The sequence below is a fragment of the Nycticebus coucang genome, chromosome 1 (assembly GCF_027406575.1).
Source record: "Nycticebus coucang isolate mNycCou1 chromosome 1, mNycCou1.pri, whole genome shotgun sequence".
In the NCBI taxonomy this organism is placed as follows: Eukaryota; Metazoa; Chordata; class Mammalia; order Primates; family Lorisidae; genus Nycticebus; species Nycticebus coucang.
The window spans coordinates 97,593,225-97,613,709 of NC_069780.1; the positions used below are offsets into that span (position 1 = coordinate 97,593,225).

General features: G+C 42.3%; 1 protein-coding gene across 7 annotated transcripts in view; it reads left to right on the forward strand.

Annotated features, from left to right (window-relative positions):
• ACSL1 (acyl-CoA synthetase long chain family member 1) overlaps window positions 1-20,230 on the forward strand; it is a 67,003-nt gene extending 46,773 nt beyond the window's left edge. For 4 of the 7 annotated variants that reach the window (XM_053584552.1, XM_053584570.1, XM_053584579.1 and 1 more), the window contains exons 7-21: window positions 182-360; window positions 3,333-3,365; window positions 3,539-3,590; window positions 4,125-4,198; window positions 7,319-7,396; window positions 9,570-9,704; window positions 10,719-10,853; window positions 11,482-11,577; window positions 12,612-12,684; window positions 14,477-14,565; window positions 15,028-15,144; window positions 15,876-16,019; window positions 17,514-17,615; window positions 17,725-17,796; window positions 18,326-20,230. In XM_053584552.1, coding sequence (XP_053440527.1) covers window positions 182-360; window positions 3,333-3,365; window positions 3,539-3,590; window positions 4,125-4,198; window positions 7,319-7,396; window positions 9,570-9,704; window positions 10,719-10,853; window positions 11,482-11,577; window positions 12,612-12,684; window positions 14,477-14,565; window positions 15,028-15,144; window positions 15,876-16,019; window positions 17,514-17,615; window positions 17,725-17,796; window positions 18,326-18,466 — 1,520 coding nt within the window. In that variant the 3' untranslated portion in view covers window positions 18,467-20,230. The other 3 variants (XM_053584562.1, XM_053584597.1, XM_053584605.1) reach the window with 2 other exon arrangements.
• Window positions 20,231-20,485: the final 255 nt, after the last annotated feature.

Consider the following 20,485-nt stretch of genomic DNA (forward strand, 5'->3'; position numbering starts at 1 on the left):
ATTGGACTCATTATTGATCAGGGTCAGTGACTTTCCATTTGCTTATATTTGGTTTTACATTTAAATAGTATCTGCCTTTCTGTTCAGAGAATGTAGTACTTAAAATATCCTCATGTCAGATGTTACAGAGTCATGCTTTAACACCCAGAGCTCATTCTTTATTGTATGTCTTCATTTACAGCTGAACTCTCTCTGATTTTTGTTGACAAGCCAGACAAGGCCAGACTCTTATTAGAGGGTGTAGAAAATAAGTTAACACCGTGCCTCAAAATCATAGTTCTCATGGACACCGTTGGTAGTGAGCTGGTGGAACGAGGCAAGAAGTGTGGGGTGGAAGTTACCAGCATGAAGGCAATGGAGGTGAGTCATTCTGCCCCGCGCACCCTCCACAGGTTCCCTTAGGTCATTTCAGCTCACATGTGTTATTCAGTGCCACCAGCGATCCCAACTCTGGCCAGAGATCTCAGCAAGCCATAAAAGATACAGAGCAGAAATTCTCATCTTACTACTGGAAAGAGGAATTCTGCATGCGCGCCACGTGTTCATGGTCACTCCTTACTAGAAGTACTTTCTCAAAAAGTGAGTTGCAGTGCTCACATTTATTCCAGAGTGCTGACTAGTCCTGCCAGGAAATCTCAGAATGTGAATTTCAGCTTCAGGCACGTGGAAGCTTAAGTTCCTTTTCCTCCTTAGGCTTTAATGTCTTTTACTTGCTGAGTTGTTTCTAAAACCAAGCCAGATAGAGAAATCTGCCTCCTCATTCTTTTTTTCAGATTGCTTCTGTAGAGTCCTGATGACTTTCCAGTGGACACGTTAGATTTGTATTTTTTCCATATTAAATTTCTTTTCTTTTTCTTTGGAGACAAAGTCTCTCTCTGTTGCCCTGGGTAGAGTGCTGTGGCGTCATAGCTCACAGCAACCTCAGACTCCTGGGTTCAAGGGATCTTCCTGCCATAGCCTCCCGAGTAGCTGGGGTTACAGGTACCTGCCACCATGCCCTGTTAGTTTTTCTATTTTTAGTAGAGATGGGGGTCTCACTCTTGCTCAAGCTGATCTCAGACTCCTGAGTTTAAGTGATCCTTGTGCCTCGGCTTCCCAGAGTGCTGGGATTACAGGCATGAGTCACCGAGCCTGTCTTCTTTTTGTTTCTTTGAGACAGAATCTTGCTCTGTCACCTTGGGTAGGATGCTGTGGCATCATAGCTCAGAGCAACCTCAAACTCTTATGCTCGAGTAACCCTTCTGCCGCTATTTTTTGTTGCAGTTTGGCCGGGGCTGGGTTCAAACCCGCCACCCTGCATATATGGGGCCGGCACCCTACTCACTGAGCCACAGGCGCCACCTACTCTCTCTCTCTCTCTTTTCTTTTTTTTTTTATGGAACATAAGATGACAACTTTTTAAAAAGAATAATTGCTTATATTTTTCTAAATGATGACATAATTCAGATAGAAGGCTGTGAAAATTTTAAGGCAAATAGTGAACTAATTTCAATAATGTCTTTCTCAGTAAATTAAAAGCCAAATTGCATGTAACTATTGCTTTATTTTGGTTCACCCTAATTTTTGAAGAATTGGAGATCTTCAGAAGTCATGTAAGAATTTTGAACAGATGAGTAGAAGTTTGGAGTTAATAAAGATTATTTTGAGGGTGGCGCCTGTGGCTGAAAGGAGTAGGGTGCCGGCCCCATATACTGGAGGTGAAGGGTTCAAACCCAACCCTGGCCAAAAACTGCACACACACAAAAAAGATTATTTTGAAAAAACTGTCCAGACTTATTGTGACTTCAGTGTTTAGTTGACTGCTAGTTGGACATCAGCTGACTGTTTTTAATCAGCAATCTGTCATATATAATTAAATGTGATTATGATTAAAAGCTATTGAAAACTTTCTACTAGGCAGAAATTCACTGACTCCTGAGCACAGTCATCTCATTTCCATTTGATTTCAAACATATTCATTGCCTATGCTCACTCAAGTTGATCAATGTTTGTGGGAAAAGAATATAAATAGTTCATTTTTAAAAAGTAGTAGATATTAATGTGTCCACCAAGACTGCTCTAATGCGGGAAACTGAACCACATCAGTGGAAGTAACCAGGAGCCTGCTGCTCAGAAATGAATTTGTCATTCTTAACCTTTGTGTCCACTTAGGAAGTGGTCTTACATCTGCTGGTGTGGTTTTTTTTTTTGTTTGTTTGTTTGTTTTTGAGACAGAGCCTCAAGCTGTCCTCCTGGGTAGAGTGCTGTGGCATCACAGCTCACAGCAACCTCTAACTCCCGGGCTCAAGTGATTCTCCTGCCTCTGCCTCCCAAGTAGCTGGTACTACAGGCACCTGCCACAATGCCCAGCTATTTTTTGGTTGCAGCCATCATTATTGATTGGCGGGCCCAGGCTGGATTCGAACTCACCAGCTCAGGTGTATGTGGCTGGCGCCTTAGCTGCTTGAGCCACAGGCGCTGAGCTGGTGTGGTTTGTTTTATAACTGGAGGCTCCCAAGTTCTTTCTCTACATGGGCAGCACAGAAATTTGAGCGTGTCTAACATGACAGCATTTAAATCTGGTAGAGGCCAATTTTTCTCCTCAGGTGTGCAGAGCCAGTGATAGGCATTGTTGAGCTCTGCTCGGGGCTTGCAGTGTCTGCTGTGCGGACAGTAGGGCTTCATTAAAGGCCCTACCAGGTTGTGGGAGTGGGGACCAGAAATGCATTGTAAAAGACTTACTTGCTATCTTTTTACTAAATCCTATTTCAAAGGCCAGTCCTAATACCATTTATGTAGTTTTAGATAAGAGATAATGTAACTAGAAAATGGCTTCTTAGAACAATATATATAAAACAATAAATACTTTGGTTTTGATTAGTTAAAATTGCCGTAGTTCATTTAATTAGAAAAGTATGCTATGGCTGGACATAGTGGCTCATGCTTGTAATCCTAATACTCTGGAAGGCTGAGGCAGGAGGATCACTTGAGGTCAGAAGTTTGAGACCAGCCTGAGCAAGAGAGAGATCATGTCTACTAAAAATAGAAAAATTAGCAAGGCATGGTGGTGGGCACCTGTAGTCCCAGCTACTCAGGAGGCTGAGGCAGGAGGATCACTTGAGCCCAACAGTTTGAGGTTGCCGTGAACTACGATGATGCCACAGTACTACACCCTGGGTGACAGTGAGACTCTGTCTCAAAAAAAAAAAAAAGAAAAGAAAATTACATCAACTGTGAATGAACCTCATGGTAAAGTCAGCTTTAAGTGATTTGACTTTACCTTACTTTTTCAGTTAGAATGCTTCCATTTAATTTTTTTTTTTTTTTTTTTTTTTTTGTCTCTTCTAATGAAGGACCTGGGAAGAGCCAACAGGCGGAAGCCCAAGGTAAGTACACTGTGTCGGGTCCTGCTCCACCAGCCCGCTTTGTGGTTTTTCACCATCTACTCATATTGGGTCAGAGACTAGTAGATATCCTGGGTAATGCTTTGTGGCTTATAGTTCTCTTTTTCTGTTCTGATTTATATCAGCTTTTTTTTTTTCTTTTTAATCTTCTTTAGCCTCCAGCTCCTGAAGATCTTGCAGTAATCTGTTTCACAAGTGGAACGACAGGTAGGATTTGAAATACAATTCTTTTATGCATGTTATCTGGAAGTCTCGCCTACTCCATCCACTTTTTTTTGGCTGACTTATTAGCTAACCATAGATGGGACAGAGAGCAGAAGAGATGGAAGTAGCTCAAATGCTGTCTTCTCCTTGCTCTGGAAGACACTCTCAGAATCTGAGAGTTCCATATATTTCCCCAGACATTTACTAAAGGTGACATTAGATTCTCCCATCTTTCTAGGGGAAACTATATAGTGGCTCCCAGGAAGAAAATATCTGGTTTTTCTTCTCTTATTGCTACATGTACCTTCTAAAATTTGGCCATGTTAACAAAGATTGTTTAAGATACTTTTAAGATAAGTCATTGAAGGTTTGTAGGTTGCTTGGGAATTTAGTGTTACTCAGTATTTGGCTTTCGGTGGTGTATCTAATAGCAGAGGTCTCTGAGGCCTTACTTATAAGGGTTCCAGGATTCCTTCATTTATGGCTGTCTTTGATGGAGTCCCTTTAACTTTGTTCTGCTTCATGTGTGCTCCACAGGCAACCCCAAAGGAGCGATGATCACTCATCAAAATGTAGTGAGCGATTGTTCAGCTTTTATGAAAATGACAGAGGTAACTTTTTGGGATATTGTCATCTTTCTTCATGTTCATTGGTTGACATTAGACCTTGAGAATGAAAGGGATAAAGGCAGCACCAGTGCCTCAGGTCCATGCTGTATTTTAAATTCTATTTGAAATAGAGAACTTTAATGCAGCCTAAAGTCACCTTCTCTCGAATGGTTTCATCGAGGGCCTAATCTGCAGCTCTTACTTGTGACCATTAAGGTAAACTGACCGAGGGGATTTACTATGGTTTTTATGTAGTAAAACTTTATTTGGACATGGCCTTATAAATATGTCCGGAAAGGACAGAGAAGAGATGGACTCTCTTGTGCTTTTATCCACTGTCCCAGTGTAGGGAAGATAATTTCTTTGTGCTGTCAGTGAAATGTTAAAAGCTTCTGAAGGGTTTTGAATTATTATTATTGTCATCAACTAGACTTCCATCATATGAGAAGGATTAAAGCCTTGAACTTAAGTTAACTCCCTGTAATTTTTAAGTTTGCCATGCCAGCGTCTTAGTCTGCTCAAGTTGCCGTAACAAAATGCCACAGACTGCTGACTGAAGCAACAGACATTTATTTTCTCATACTTCTGGAGGCCAGAAGTCCAGGATTGACTGCCAGCAAATTCGGTTTCTGGTGAGGGCTCTCTTTCTGGCTTGCAGACAGCCACCTTCTCCCTGTGTCCTCACATAATGTTTCTTCTGTGCATGTATAGAAAGACCAAGCTCTGGTGTCTCTGCTTCTTCGTACAAGGACATCAGCCTTATCAGATCCGGACCCACCTCAAAATATGGTCACATCAGAGCCCTATCTCCAAATACATTGGGAGTTAGGAGTTCAACATACGAATTTGGAATGGGGAGGGGGACATAATTCAGTCCATAACACCAAGAGTATATTCAAACTTGCCTTTTAAAAAGATACTTGAACCTGGGCATAAGGGCTCGTACCTATAATCCCAACATTCTGGGAGGCCAAGGCAGGAGGACTGCTTAAGTCCAGGAGTTTAAGATCAGCCTGGGCAATGTAGTTGGGACAATGTAGCAAGAGCATCCTGGGCAATATAGCAAGACCCCATCTCTAAAAAAAAATAAAAATTGGCCAGGCATGGTGGCGCATGCCTGTAGTCCCAGCTACTCAATAGGCTTAGGCAAGAAAATCTCTTGAGCCCAGGAGTTTGAGGTTACAGTGAGCTATGATTATGCCATTGCACTCTAGCCTAAGCAACAGAATGAGACCCTGTCTCTAAGAAAATTTTAAGAAATATATAAAAAGGTACTTGCACAATATAATGTCTTTCTCTTACACTCTTTTCACATTTAACACATTCACTGCCACACTGAAAAAAAATTCTTTTTTTTCCCTTAGGGCCATGATGTTTTATTAGTTGAAGACAGGTTAAGAGACATGAGTTATATATGCTTCACAAGGCCCCAGGGCTCAAAACTAGCTTAAGTTAAATACAACTCACATGGCAGTTAATGTGTTAACATAATTTGCTTTTGCAATATCTTGGGAGTAATTTTTGTGGCAGCAACCTATGCTTAATGATTTTGGGGATGGACATCTTTGGCAGCTACAAGAAGATTGGTCTTTGAGGGATCTTGCTACTTATTTTACTCCACTCACACTTTCTTAAAGGGCTATGCTTTGTAAAGAAAATTCAACCCAAGTGAAATTTTAATTTCCTATTTGGCATTGGGGGCTCATTGAGGCAAATGATGACAGAACTTTGTTTAAAATCAATTATATCAATGGGTGAAAAACAAGGGCCTAAAAATAAAAATTAATTATAACATCAAAGGGCATTCTCAACTTTGTAAAACTTCTAATAATGATAATTGACATATTTTTGTTCTAAATCAGAAAAATGAAAAGTATAGATATTATCAAGTCTGACTTCTTAGCAATTTCATACTGAGAAGTATGTGTTGGGATGCAGGTCACACTTGAACAAAATCAAGCAAAGATTATAGTGCACTCAGCCTACGTCCAACACTTTTGGGGCTGCATTGTCTACCCGGGACTGGTGCTTTTATCTATTGTCACATTATTATTAAGGGTGACCCAGCTTTGGGGATGGGGAGGGCATGGCTCAGAAGTGAGTGCTTGGGCAGTACCTGTGGCTCAGTGAGTAGGGCGCAGGCCACATATACTGAGGGTGGTGGGTTCAAACCCGGCCCCGGCCAAACTGCAACAAAAAATGGCCAGGCATTATGGCAGGCACCTGTAGTCCCAGCTTCTCGGGAGCCTGAGGCAAGAGAATAGCCTAAGCCCAGGAGTTGGAGGTTGCTGTGAGTTGTGTGACGCCACGGCACTCTACCGAGGGCGATAAAGTGAGACTCTGTCTCTACAAAAAAAAAAAAAAAAAGAAAAAGAAAAAAGATGTGAGTGCTCACCCTCTAGGTAACTTGACAATGCTCTCATTTCTCAGAATGTTTTATGTTAATGACATGAATGGTCCATGCAAACCCTCACTGAGCCTGCCACTAAGCAAGGCCTATTTTTAGGGATACCACATGTTCAAACTTAATCTGCCTGTGGACCCATCGTGATTAGCATTTTATGGGAGAGTGAATTCCCTGGTGCTAGATCTGAGGTGGTGCCAAATACATTGCAATATTTTTTTTTGTGGAGTATAGGAAAGCTTTAAGGTAAAAATGATCAAACTCAGATATTCTTGCCTCATTTATACTATAAATAGAAGGATCTTGGGACTACACTTTTCTCTTTTCTCCTTTCCCTTTGCAACGTAATATGCTATCTTCTATTGGAATGGATCTTATGTTTCTTATATTAAGGTGGACTTGAACTTGCTGGGTTGTGGGCTAATATAAATCTGAAATACTGTTCAGAGCACATAATCCCTTAACATTTCAATTCGAGTCAGATCTTTTTCATTTTGATTAAAGTCCTACAGTGGGTTTCCTTTGTCTTTGGGAGTAACCCACTCTAATTGAATAATTAAAGTATTACTTTTCATTTCATTCTTTGGTCAGGAAAAAATCATAGACCATTAGCAAAAGCTGTTTCTCCTTAAAGTTGAAGTACTATGTGCTCTGGAATAAAATGGAAAATTGCTGGGAATCTTAATGCCTTTCTGCCTTGCTGGTGTCTTTGCTTACAGAATGCAGTCATTCCTTCCTCAGATGATATTTTGATATCTTTCTTGCCTCTGGCCCATATGTTTGAGAGAATTGTAGAGGTAGGCCTTCAGTTTTGTTTTCCTTGCTTACTTGTTTGTGTTCTGCTAAGTTGTTGTGTTTTACAGAAAGCACTTGCCTTGAATGCCAGTGACACACACATTTCGTTTTTGCCACTTGCACACATGTATGAGCAGCTCATGCTGGTAAGTTCAATGTGCACACTGTCACCCCCCCCCATAGGTAATTGCTGGATCAGCCCCATTTTAGAAACGGTGAAAATTATTTGAAAGAGTATAAATTCTTTTCCTGGGTCTGAACTGGATACTTGAATTTTAATCATCTATTTTAAAATTAGAATCCCAGACTTTGGAAGGATACTAGTACGGACATAATTCCAATAAGATTAACTCTAAAAGTAAAGTTTTTATTAATTCAATCCTACAAAGCCTAGTGAGGCTTCTATTCTGTAAGAAGTCTGGTTTTTAAAAAATAAAAAGGAAAATTTTAAAAAATGGTTAAGTCTCTGTTTTTTGATTGTGTTTGTTATAATGCATAAGTTGGCATAAGACCGATTTTTTTCACTAATACACTAAATGACCTTGGAAAAGGAGGATGATCTTCTAGTTGACCTTAGCCTGAGCTCCCTATGCGACTAATTTGAAAACCAAGAACCACCTTTTTTCCTTCTTGGACGATGTTGGATTTTATACTGTAGGAAGGACAATGGACACCATTCATTGATTTAGTGAATATGAGCACCAGCCATGTGCCGGGCACTGTGCTAAGTGTTAGTGACAGAGATGACCGTTGTCCGGTAGGGTTATTTACCCCTAAAGGATCAAGGGTGGTTAGATCCCCTCTTCCAACTGTTGCTCTGCCTCCCCCACAACTCAGGATCTTAGGAGTGTATGAAGTGATCTCACCTGAGTTGCTCGTGGACTGGGTAGTTTAGAGGTGTGCCTGGGAGACCACCGCAAACAAAAGCTTCCTGAGCTTTAATTTGTAAACAGTGAACCATGGTGTACCTTTCTTATGGCTTCTGCTTTCAAGCCAGAGACCATTTGTATTTCTGTCATATCATCTTTTGAATTGTGTTTTTTTTAATTGAAAATAGGCAAACTGGCTGGGCACGGTGGCTCATGCCTGTAGTCCCAGCACTTTGAGAGGCTAAGGTGAGAGGATCCCTTGAGGCCAAGAGTTTGAGACCAAGACCCCATCTCTATTAAAAATAGAGACATGGTGGTGGGTGCCTGTAATCCCAACTACTGGGGAAGCTGAGGCTTGCTTGAGCCCCGGAATTTGAGATTGCTGTGACCTATGACACCACGGCACTCTAGCCAGGGTGACAGAGACCTCGACTTAAAAACAAACAAACACAAAAAAAAATTAAAAGAAAAAATAGGCAGACAGTTCATATGGCTTGACAGGGAAAAAACATGTGGTATCTTATAGCTAAACCACCAGCCGCTGTGGCATTCATTACTCTGGGGTCTCAACTTCATTATGTTCGGTGGGTTTTCAGGAATTTTGAGATTCAAATAAAAGAAAATAAGACTTAAATGAGCTGAGACAGTAGGTGAGAAGTTACATTTTTATTTTGAAAATAAAGTAAACCTAAAGTTTCTGAGAGGCTAAATATGTCTGGGGTGTATAGTACCATGTTGTTCATTCAGTAACTTTTATCACAAAGCTAAAATAGTGGAACCTTTCTGATTTATCACTAGCAGCAACATAGCCTAGTTTCATACCAACTCCTCTATCTTCAGGATGGTCAAGAGAAATGTCTCATCTCATAGGTACAATGACTAGAAAATGCAGTTTTTTAAAAAAGCTACATATATCTAGGAACTTTTTTGGTTTTTTTTTTCCTTGAGACAGAGTCTCAAGCTGTCGCCCTGGATAGAGTGCCATGGCATCACAGCTCGCAGCAACTTCCAACTCTTGGGCTCAAGTGATCCTCTTGCCTCAGTTTTTCTATTTTTAGTAGAGATGGGGGTCTTGCTTTTTGCTCAAGCTGGTCTCAAACCCTTGAGCTCAAGCAATCCACCCACCTTGGCCTCCCAGAGTGCTAGGATTACAGGCATGAGGCATGGCACCAGGCCACATTCAGGAACTTTTAAGATTTCTGGAAACTGGCCTGAAATGCTAAACCAAAGTCTCCTGTGTTGTCTGTCTGCATGCCCTGGAACCCGTGCTGTGGGGACAGACCGTTGTTTCTGTTCACCTCTGTAGTGTGTAATGCTGGTTCACGGAGCTAAAATCGGATTTTTCCAAGGAGATATCCGGCTGCTTATGGATGACCTCAAGGTGCTTCAGCCCACTATCTTTCCTGTGGTTCCAAGGCTGCTAAACCGCATGTTTGATCGAGTAAGTTGCAAGCGGCAAAGCCTAGGGACAGGCGGCAAAGCTTAGGGACAGGCGGCCAATAAGATCTTGTAAGAATAAAGACAGCTGAATGGTTTTCTGTGTACATGTAAAATATAATAGATAACACTTAGCCTGTTGATAGAAGCGACTTAGCCAAGGCAGGGCCAGAATGTCAGCCCCTCTGTGGTGACCTGTCACAGCAGGGACCATACCACTGAGATAAGCCTGTGTGTGGCCTGAGCAGTCTCCAAGTGAAGTTCCATTGGGTGGGTTGACACTCTTTGAGTCAATGCTTCTGTCATCTCTGAGAATCTTCATATATTTTTTAATGATTCTTAATTTTTTAGACAGCTTTATTGTGGTATAATTCACAAGTATAATTCATTCTTTACAAGGTTCCTAGAACTTCCACAGTCCTGCAACCATCACCATGGTCCATGTTAGAGTATCTTTGTCACCTCCGAAAGAAACCCCTTACCTTCATCCTCTGCAGCTGTCATCCTCCAGCCCCCTCCACCCCTACGCAACCACCAATCTTCGTGCTGAATCCGTAGATTCCTCTGTTCTGGATTATGGTGTGAAGGGGGTCAGGCCATGCGTGTTCCTTTCCTGAACATGTTTCCAAGCTTCATCCAGGTGGCCACGTATCAGTACTTCACTCCTTTTAGTACCCAAATAATACTCGGCTGTGTCACCATGGTTCATTTTCTTTATCCATTCCTTCACTGGGGACCATTTGGGTTGTTTATGATTTTTGTCTATTATTAATAATGCTGCCAGGAACATTCATGTTCAGGTCACTTCTAGGGGTGTATACCCAGGGCTGGAATCTCTGGGTCGTGAAAGGACTGGCCAGACTGTTTTCTAGAGCTGCTGGCCATGTTACCTTCCCATCAGCATTGGATGGGGGTCCCCACTTTTCTCCACATCCTCACCCACACTGACAATTATCTGACTGTTTGATTCTAGCCACTTGAATAGGTATGGCAATGTCCTTTCTTTTTGCCTTGTTAGATCTTTGGACAAGCCAACACCACACTGAAGCGGTGGCTCTTGGACTTCGCTTCTAAGAGGAAGGAGGCTGAGCTTCGCAGTGGCATCATCAGGAACAACAGCCTGTGGGACAAACTGATCTTCCACAAAATACAGGTGATAAATAGACTCACAGTGGCTGTTTCTCATGTAGACTAATTTAGGTTTCCAAGTTTCTAGGGGAGATATGAAGGTGAGGGTGAGGATAAGGGGTTTTATTAATTCTGGCACATGTCCAAAGATCAGAGACAGAGCCATTAAGTAAACCTCAGTCTCGAAGACAGCTCTGAACATCCCTAGCTATCTAGGGATGAAAAGATTCAGGGCATTACAGCCTTTCTAATTCTCATTTTGTTTAGCTTTTCTACCATAAATACGTCACTTTTGAGGTGACTTTTTAAGCATGAGTGACAAAAAATGTATAATAATATTATGTCCCCCCCCAAATGCCAGAATTGTGGTAGTTACCATCAACCCACCATGGTCTCTGATTCCAGAAATGCCCGTCAGCAGCGGGTCTTACTTCACACGTGTTGAGAAGGAGTGAGGTGGCTGCAGGTAGAAACATGCTGTACCCGTGGTGCAGTTGTAAACACTGAGTGTTCTCTGTGCACTGTCACTGGTGTGCATTTGGTGTGGCCTGCAGAGGAGCTAGTGGGTGAGGACACAGCAGGCATCTTTGCCTAAGGGCCCACTAACTTCCAGATGTGTAACCCTTGCTTCCTGCCACTCTCTGCTTTGTAAGTCAAGCCTGGGTGGAAAAGTACGGCTGATGGTCACAGGAGCTGCCCCCGTGTCTGCCACTGTACTGACGTTTCTGAGAGCAGCCCTCGGCTGTCAGGTGAGGTGGGCCTTCTGTCCCTTAATCTTCCCAGATGTTATGGTGCCAAGTCCCCATAAAAGCCACTTTCATTCTCTTGATGTGTACCTTTTTTTTAATTAACACAATTGTATATGCGTACGTTATGCAACATGATGTTTTGATTGCAGAATGGCTAAGTTGAGCAAATTAATTTACACCTTACCTTACACGCTTTTCATTTTGGGTGTGATGAAAATCTACTCTTGGCAGCGCCTGTGGCTCATTGGGTAGGGCGCTGGCCCCATATACCGAGGGTGGTGGGTTCAAACCCATCCCTGGCCAAAAACTGCAAAAAAAAAAAAAAAAAACTACTCTTAGCAACTTTCAAGCGTACAATACATTGCTATTAACTATAGTCACTGTGACATATAACAGATCACTTGAACTTATTTCTCCTAAGGGAAATTTTTGTCCTGACCAACACCACCCTCATGCTGCTCATCCCCCCCCTTGTGTGTGTGTGGTATGTGTGTCTTATTTTTGTTTGGAAGGTGTGTTATTACTAGGTTGCTTGGATAAGTAAGCATTATATGTTTGCACCCTCTGCAGGGGAGTATGAGTCTACCTCACCGTTTGTGTGATGTTCTCTAGGGTAAGACCCAAGATGAGTTGGGCATGCAGGTATGGGATGGAGCATAGGAGATACAACTACCTGCAAACCACACTGAGAACCTATTTTAAAGTGGGTAGGGGATACTTGTGGCTGACAGGGCAAATGTGTCGTTCACCTCTGAACTGCCAAAGCAAGTGGACTCTGGGCCCATCCTGCAGGCTTCTCCAACTTCCTTGTCGGTAGGAAGTTACATAGAAAGTGAACATAGGTGTCTGGCATGTGGGTGCTGTCATAAAGCACGTCAGATTATGGAATGAACTTAACAGACCATTTGAGATGAGACTGTACCAGAGTGCCACTCAGCCACAAGTCAGGAGCTGGTGGGACATGACTACCTGTGCACTTCCTGCAAAGATGTGACAGTGCCCTCCTTTATAATGTCCATCTCTTGGCTCCCCAGTTTTACGAAGGCTATGGACAGACCGAGTGCACTGCTGGTTGCTGCCTCACTGTCCCTGGAGACTGGACGGCAGGTACGAATAGTGGACGAATCCTAGTTTCAGTCTTACTCTTTGACTTGAGTTATTGGAATTACCGAAATTGAGTTAATCATTGATTGGTTCATTAATTAGCTTAACTGCTATATCTCAGATAATTAGGCTTTGAGGCAACAATTTTATAATCCAGGTGCTATAGGGAAATGTGTGGCTAAGGGTGGTTGAATTGGAGGGTCTGCCTTTAAAGCCTCATGGCAGTAGAGATTTCCTAGAGCTAGTGGTGACATCTGGAAGGGGATGCCACTGTGCAACAGATTGGGACTGCCTGGCCCAGCACAGCTTCCTAGTGATTGCTGAGGGTCTTGTTCTTTGCTGGTAATCTTAATCCAGCGGTACTGACAGTGTGCATCAAGTCACTGCAATCCCAACAACATCCCTGTGAGACAAGTCCTGGGACCTCTTGGAGGAAATTATAGATTGTTGCTGAACAGCATGTAAACAATGTGTCAGAACTGACACAGCATTATGCTTCAGAGCCAGGATTTCATTCCGGCCTGACTGCAAAACTTCTGCCTCCTCTGTGCCACATTAGTGTATTATATTACTACATTCCATGCTGTGACAAATGACGTCCCTGACTGACTTTGGTGTGTTATAAATATTAGTAGATACTAGTATATAGCACTATCTCATAACAAAATCCTACTGGGATTGACACAGATAGTTTATGAATCTTTATGGTTTTAGTTTTTAACACCCACAGAATTTAGAATTGTTATCTCTGTAAGCTCAAATTATTAAAATATAGGAAGAGAATTACTTGTGACACTTAAAACGTACCTAATATCTGATATTTTTGTTTTCAGGAAAGACAGTCCCATCTTAACACCCTTTGGCAAGGGAATTAAATTAGCTGTGGAAGTAAGCATGTCCTAGCTTACTAAACTTAAATATAAAATGTGTATGTACGGCTCGGCACCTGTACTCAGTGGTTAGGGTGCCGGCCACATGCACCGGGACTGGTGGGCTCGAACCCGGCCAGGGCCTGTTAAACAACAAGGACAACAAAAGAGCCAGGCATTGTGGTGGGCACCTGTAGTCCCAGCTACTGGGAGACTGAGGCAACAGAATTGCTTAAGCCCAGGAATCGGAGGTTACTGTGAGCTGTGACGTAACGGCACTCTACCCAGGGTGACATAATGAGACTCTGTCTCAAAAAATAAATAAATAAATAAATAAAATATGTGTGTTAACACTTAAGGAAATAAAGGTCATGTTTATTGATCAGAACCAGGTGATGAGGGGTTTGCTGTGTTGCACATGTTTTCTCTTCTTATAAAAGATAGGGACATTAAGTCTGTATGTGGGAGGAGAGACCAGTAATGGCCTGGACCATCAGACTGTAGAAGCCAGATAAAAGTTTGAGGAAGTTTAGGAAGTCCGGTGTTTGTACTAACCCTTAAAATTAGAGGCTGAATTATTTACAAATAATTTCCATCAAACCTGGAAAGGTCATAAAGAGACTTATATTTTTGTCTCTATTCTGGGAGTAACCTCTCTTAAATTATTTTATCAGAGAGAGAATGGGTTAGTGCAAAAACCAGAAGTTTATACCAGATGTTCTTATTATGAGGAGACATATTTCTTTTTTTTTTTTCGCAGTTTGGCCGGGGCTGGGTTTGAACCCGCCACCCTTGGCATATGGGGCCGGCGCCCTACTCACTGAGCTATAGGCGCCACCGAGGAGACATATTTCTTATAAAGATAATTCGACCTAAGGTTATTAGGAACCCCGTTGGGAATGATCATTTGCTCATTTACTATACAGGCCACGTTGGTGCCCCGATGCCTTGCAACTTTATAAAACTTGTTGATGTGGAAGAAATGAATTATATGGCTGCCAAAGGCGAGGGTGAGGTAAGCGACACCCCAGTAGACATTTGTCAGCACATCTCAGCAAAGCCACTGAGCCTGACTTCCTGGTGGTCCTGGAGTCAGGCAGGCTTCTTTCTGAAAGCACATTCATGTTCAACTCTCCATGGGCAGGGTGCGAGAACACTGATGCTTGCCACCTTATTCCTGACATGGTGGGGATTTGGGCCCAAGAGCATGCGAAGCTCTGGTACCCAAGTCCGCAGATATGGGGAGCCTCAGTAAGTGATTTCATGTCCTGTGGGGCTTCTGGCAGCTTTGAGCTGGAACCTAAGCCAAACACAAGCCCTACAGTTTGACTGCAGTGTAATTAATGAAGGGCTCTGCTATCTGGATCATGGAATTCAGGACTTCTAGCTAAAGGTCAGGACAGACAGACACACACGACAGTTTTCTTTGGAAAAAACCCAGTAAATGCCTTAACAGATGGTTTTTTTTTTTTTTTAGGTGTGCGTGAAAGGGGCAAATGTATTTCAGGGCTACTTGAAGGACCCAGCAAAGACAGCAGAAGCTTTAGACAAAGACGGCTGGTTACACACAGGGGACATTGGAAAATGGTTACCAGTAAGTTGTAGTTGTTGCTTCCTTGTTCTCCAACAGTTGTAGCCCATCGTCTGTACAGCAGCACCTTGAGTTTTCTCTCTCCCTCTCTTCTTTTATTGTTTGTTTTTTTTTTTTTTTTGAGACAGAGTCTTATTATGTCGCCCTCAGTAGAGTGCTTTGGTGTCACAGCTCACAGCAACCTCAAACTCTTGGGCTTAAGCAATTCTCTTGCCTCAGCCTCCTGAGCAGCAGTCACCTGCCACAATGCCCAGTTATTTTTTGGTTGTAGTTGTCATTGTTTAGCAGACCCAGGCTGGGCTCGAACCTGCCACCTTTGATACATGTGGCTGGTGTCCTACTCACTGAGCTATGGATGCCGAGCCTCCCTCTCTCCTTTTGGAGTGGCAGATGTAGACCCTTCTGTCTCCTGCTGGGGATAGGTTTATTCTCTTTACGTACTTGCTTCCGATAGTCAACTTTAGCAAATATGTTTTGTTTTGATACTTAATGTCAATTCTGGTTGCTGCTTCCCATTTGGAATCCAAAGAGACTGTGCCTCTTTATAATACCAATTCCGTGCCTTGATACTGGGGCCTTGGTTAAAAAATGCAAAATGGAACAACAACCAGCTTCTGTGAGGGTCGTTAGGATTAAGTGATAGCACATATCAAACATCTTGTGCTGGATTGAGGTTGGTCCTGGGTGGAAACCAGGCATAGGCCCATTCACAGCCCCTCCTCTCTGACAAACAGAATGGCACCTTGAAGATCATCGACAGGAAGAAGCACATATTCAAGCTGGCACAAGGCGAATACATAGCGCCTGAAAAGATCGAAAATATCTACCTGCGAAGTGAACCTGTCGCTCAGGTGTTTGTCCACGGAGAAAGCTTGCAGGTATGTGCTTCCTGGGCTGTGAGAAGCAGCTGGTGCCTTGTCCTCAGGGAGCTTTGAATGGGATCGAAAGTTCTAGATAAGAATAAATTGGCTTTTGTGCCTGACATGCTGGAATATCATTGACCCACTATTAGGTTTTGCTGCTTGGCATTTCCTGCCCAGAAAAATTTCTTCTCTTTGAATGTCCACGTTTTTATTTTATCGACAGTGGTCTGCTATACCAAAGAAAGTTGAATAAAGATGGCTGAGGGGGTTGGGTAATAGGTATTTCTAGTTTAGTTATGAAAGACGGTAACATTACATGGATTATAAGAATGTTGAAAAATTCTAAACAGATTGAACTCAGCTTATTTAGGATATGCCTCTTAATTATTTTTGAGCAAATGGTGGTTATAAAGCAAGAACACTCAAAGTGGAACATCAAAATCAGTATTGCAGTGAGACATGCAAAGTATTTGTCAAAATATTAGAAAGATGGTAGCAAGGAAGAAAAGAGGTCTGGTTTCCTAAAAGTCAATCTTTTGACAAATCTTAAGATTTTAAAATTATTTTAGAACGATATTTTCTTATTTTATAGGAGAAATGTATTTATTTTTCTTTGAGATATTATACCTATTTTTTTATCTAGACTCTTGCCATGTTTTTGGTTTTCCTTTAATTTTATTATTACTAGATTATAAAGAGTAAGGTTTTAGAGATTTAAAAAAATAAATCTGTATAAATTTTCTTTCCCTTTTTAAAAGCAGTTACCTGCTATCTATCACCTTGTTTGTTTATTTGACCCTATTTTATAAAAATAAGTATACACAAAAGTAAATAAAAATTAGAGTTTTATTAAGATTTGATTGCTAGTGTTTCTTTTAAAACATCAATGCAAAACTGCTGATGTTGTCTACATTGTAGAGCCAGGAGTTCTTTTTTTTTGAGACAGAGTCTCAAGCTGTCACCCTTGGTAGAGTGCCATGGCATCTTGGGCTTCAGCAATCCTCTTGCCTCAGCCTCCCAAGTAGCTCGGACTACAGGCGCTCACCACAATGCCCAGCTATATTTTTGTTGTTGTTGCAGTTTGGCGGTGGCCAGGTTCGAACCTGCCACCTTGGTATCTGGGGCCAGCGCCCTACTCACTAAACCACAGGCGCCAGAGCTGGCGGTTGCAGTTGTCACTGTTGCTTGGCAGTTGCAGTCGTTTTGCATTGTTGTTTTGTTGCAGTTGTCATTGTTGTTTAGCCTGGGCTGGGTTCAAACCCGACAGCTCTGGTCTATGTGGCTGGTGCCCTGGTCGCTGAGCTACAGGGGCCAAGCCGAGCCAGGAGTTCTTAACCTGGATTCAGTGAACTCCTGGGCAAGGGGACTCGTGTATTCTGAAGGGACGGGCCCATAACCTTCATCAGATTGTCCCAGGGACCCAGGAAACAAAGAAGTAAAGAATTACTGTTCTAGAGCTCTACCTACTCTAGGTCGAGCCCTGTAATAACTCACTCGTCTGTGTTTAAGGCATTTCTCATAGCAATTGTGGTACCAGATGTTGAGACATTATTTTCCTGGGCCCAAAAGAAAGGATTTGATGGGACCTTTGATGAACTGTGCCGAAATAAGGTAAGGTTATGCAGAGTCCAGTCTTTCATCATCTTTACTTTGCCCTAAATATGCCTGTGATTACACAGGGACTTGCAACAGAGGAAGTATCTTCTTTTTACTTTATCAGGATGTCAAGAAAGCCATCCTAGAAGATATGGTGAGACTCGGGAAGGACTCTGGTCTCAAGCCATTTGAACAGGTATGTCCTTCCTCTAAATGCATGAGTTCTTATAAAACAAATCTTTGATTGGAAGAGTTTTACAAGTATATTCTGTAAGCAGATGAGATGACCTGAAGAAATACATGAGAAATAGGCTGAGCACGATGGCTCACGCCTGTCATCCTAGCACTCTGGGAGGCCGGCGCAGAAGGGTCACTTGAGCCCAGGAGTTTGCGAGCTGCGAAAACGCCACTGTACTCCAGTCAGAGCAACAGAGTGAGGCCTTCTCTGGAAAAAAAAAAAGGCAGACATGAGAAATAAATGATGGAGTTGTTTGATAGAGGAAAGGTGTTTTAGCCAAGTGTTTGAATTATCTTTTCCCGTGGAGATCAGGATATAATCCTGAATTCTGACCCAAGAATAGGATGGCTGTCCTTTATAGAGAAGGTGCAGCTTGGCTGAAGTGAGAGGAAGCATTGGGTCTTGATCCCCTGCTGGGGCTCACATGCTTTTTAGGCTGGGTTGCCTATGTCCTCTTTCTTCCACTAGCAGGCTTGTTTATTTGCAGGTCAAAGGCATTGCGATACACCCTGAATTATTTTCTATTGACAATGGCCTCCTGACTCCAACAATGAAGGCCAAAAGGCCAGAGCTGCGGAACTATTTCAGGTCACAGATAGATGAACTTTATTCCACCATCAAGATTTAATGTGAGGAAGAACAGCATACCGCTTCCGTCTCTTATTCTACCAATGGCCTTCACGTTGGTAATTTTGACTACAGCAAGTCTAGGGAAGGAAATGTGCACGTTTAACTTGTCTGCTCGGGGTTCTCGTCATAGGAATATTAGAGGAACTGGAACACTGCCTTATAGTCACCTTGTGTTGTAGACCATGTTTATGGTGATATACAATTCCCAAAATGAGCCTTAAAAATTGTAACGGAAAAACTATCGATGTGTTAAGTTATTTGAGACTTCCTCAGTTCAAAAGTGGGTTTTAAAACTTCTCTGTCTCCCTGTTTTTCTAAGCAAGGGATTAGGACTTTACTATCCCTGAGACCTCTGCTACTTGCTGCAAATGCTACAGTCGTCTGCTGCTCTAAAGAGTACAGTGCACTAGAGGGAAGCTGTCCCTTTAGAAATGAGAACAACTGTCCTGGCTGGAGAATGTCACAAGCGGACCAGAGATTTTTTTTCAATCCCTCCCATCAACCCTTCCCCACCTCACAGGCACTTACACAGCCCTTCTGATCATGAGGGTTATGAAACATGCTCTTCTCCAGTCCCCTCTTGCTCCTGTTGGACATAAGGTTCCTGTAAACCAAAGGACACAGCCAACTCAGAACGGCACAGGTGCCGAGTCTCCAATGGCTTCTCACCACAGCAGAATGCTCTTGGCCCCTGTTCTCCAGACCGGATTCCCTCCTTCCATCCTGTCCCGGCGGTTATTTAAAAATCTGCCTTAGATTCAACAGTGAAGAAAGCATTTCAAGAAAGAAAGACTTAGCTGGGTCAACCATGCTCAACTGTGATGTCCGAATAAACTACTTATCTTCACTGAACCACTTGCCCCGTGTGTGTAACAGCCAATGGATTTTTTTTTTTTTTTTTTTGGCTGGGGCTGGGTTTGAACCCGCCACCTCCGGCATGTGGGACTGGCGCCCTACTCCTTGAGCCACAGGCGCCACCCCAGCCAATGGATTTTTAATAACAATTTTCATATCAAAAAATCATGTCGTGATTAACTTGGTTTTCTCCCCCCAAAATAAACTCTCAGGCAAAGCATGTCTTTCAAAATATTACGAGGTGGCTCGCCTGTAATCCCAGCACTTGGGAGGCTGAGGCAAGAGGATCGCTTGAACCCGAGAGTTTGAGGTTGCTGTGAGCTAAGACATCACAGCACTCTACCAAAGGTGACCAAGAGAGACTCTGTCTCAAAAAATAAAAATATTAAGGGAGTAGATACACTTGGGTACTTACTGAAATGGACAGAAATAAATGTTCTTACAGCATAATGCTACTTGATTTCTATGAAATGGATTTGATAAGCCAAAATAATTCTAGGATGTAGAAATATGGAAAGAGTATTACCTGGGATTAACTTCTCAAGGGATTTTTTTTTTTTAACGTTAATTCGGGAAATTAACATGAGTTCACTTCATTGCGAGTCTTGGCTACATTTGACTGAATTCAGTTGTCATTTATACATTCACAGTGACTGTTTTTGGATACATGAGAGTACATGTCTTACAAAAGCACAACAGGGTTTGCAGTAATGAACTGTCATTGTAATAACACTATTTGGTAGCCTAACTTCATATATGTATTCCTAATTGCACAAAATGTCAATAATTTGTCACATTGGGGTTTTGAATGTTTGCTTTAAGTGTCAGCTATTTCTATGTTTTATAAACCAAAACAGAATTTCCAAAAACAATGAAGGAAGCCAAAATAAATATTTCTGCATTTCAAGTGAGTGAAGCATCTTTTTAAATGTCAGGTTTAATATTCCAGACAAGCCTGTGATAGGCACAAAGAGCAAGAATGGCCCTCCGCCTCGAAGCCATCCCAGCTATGTCCTTCCTTTCTCATTCTAACTCAGTCATTTCTGATACCGACAGACACTGACCTGAGCCTCCCACCAGGTGTCTCTAACGACAGTCCTGAGGTGTTGTGGGGAAGAAAATCATAGTGCGAATAATAGGGATAGTTCTGAAAATTCATCTT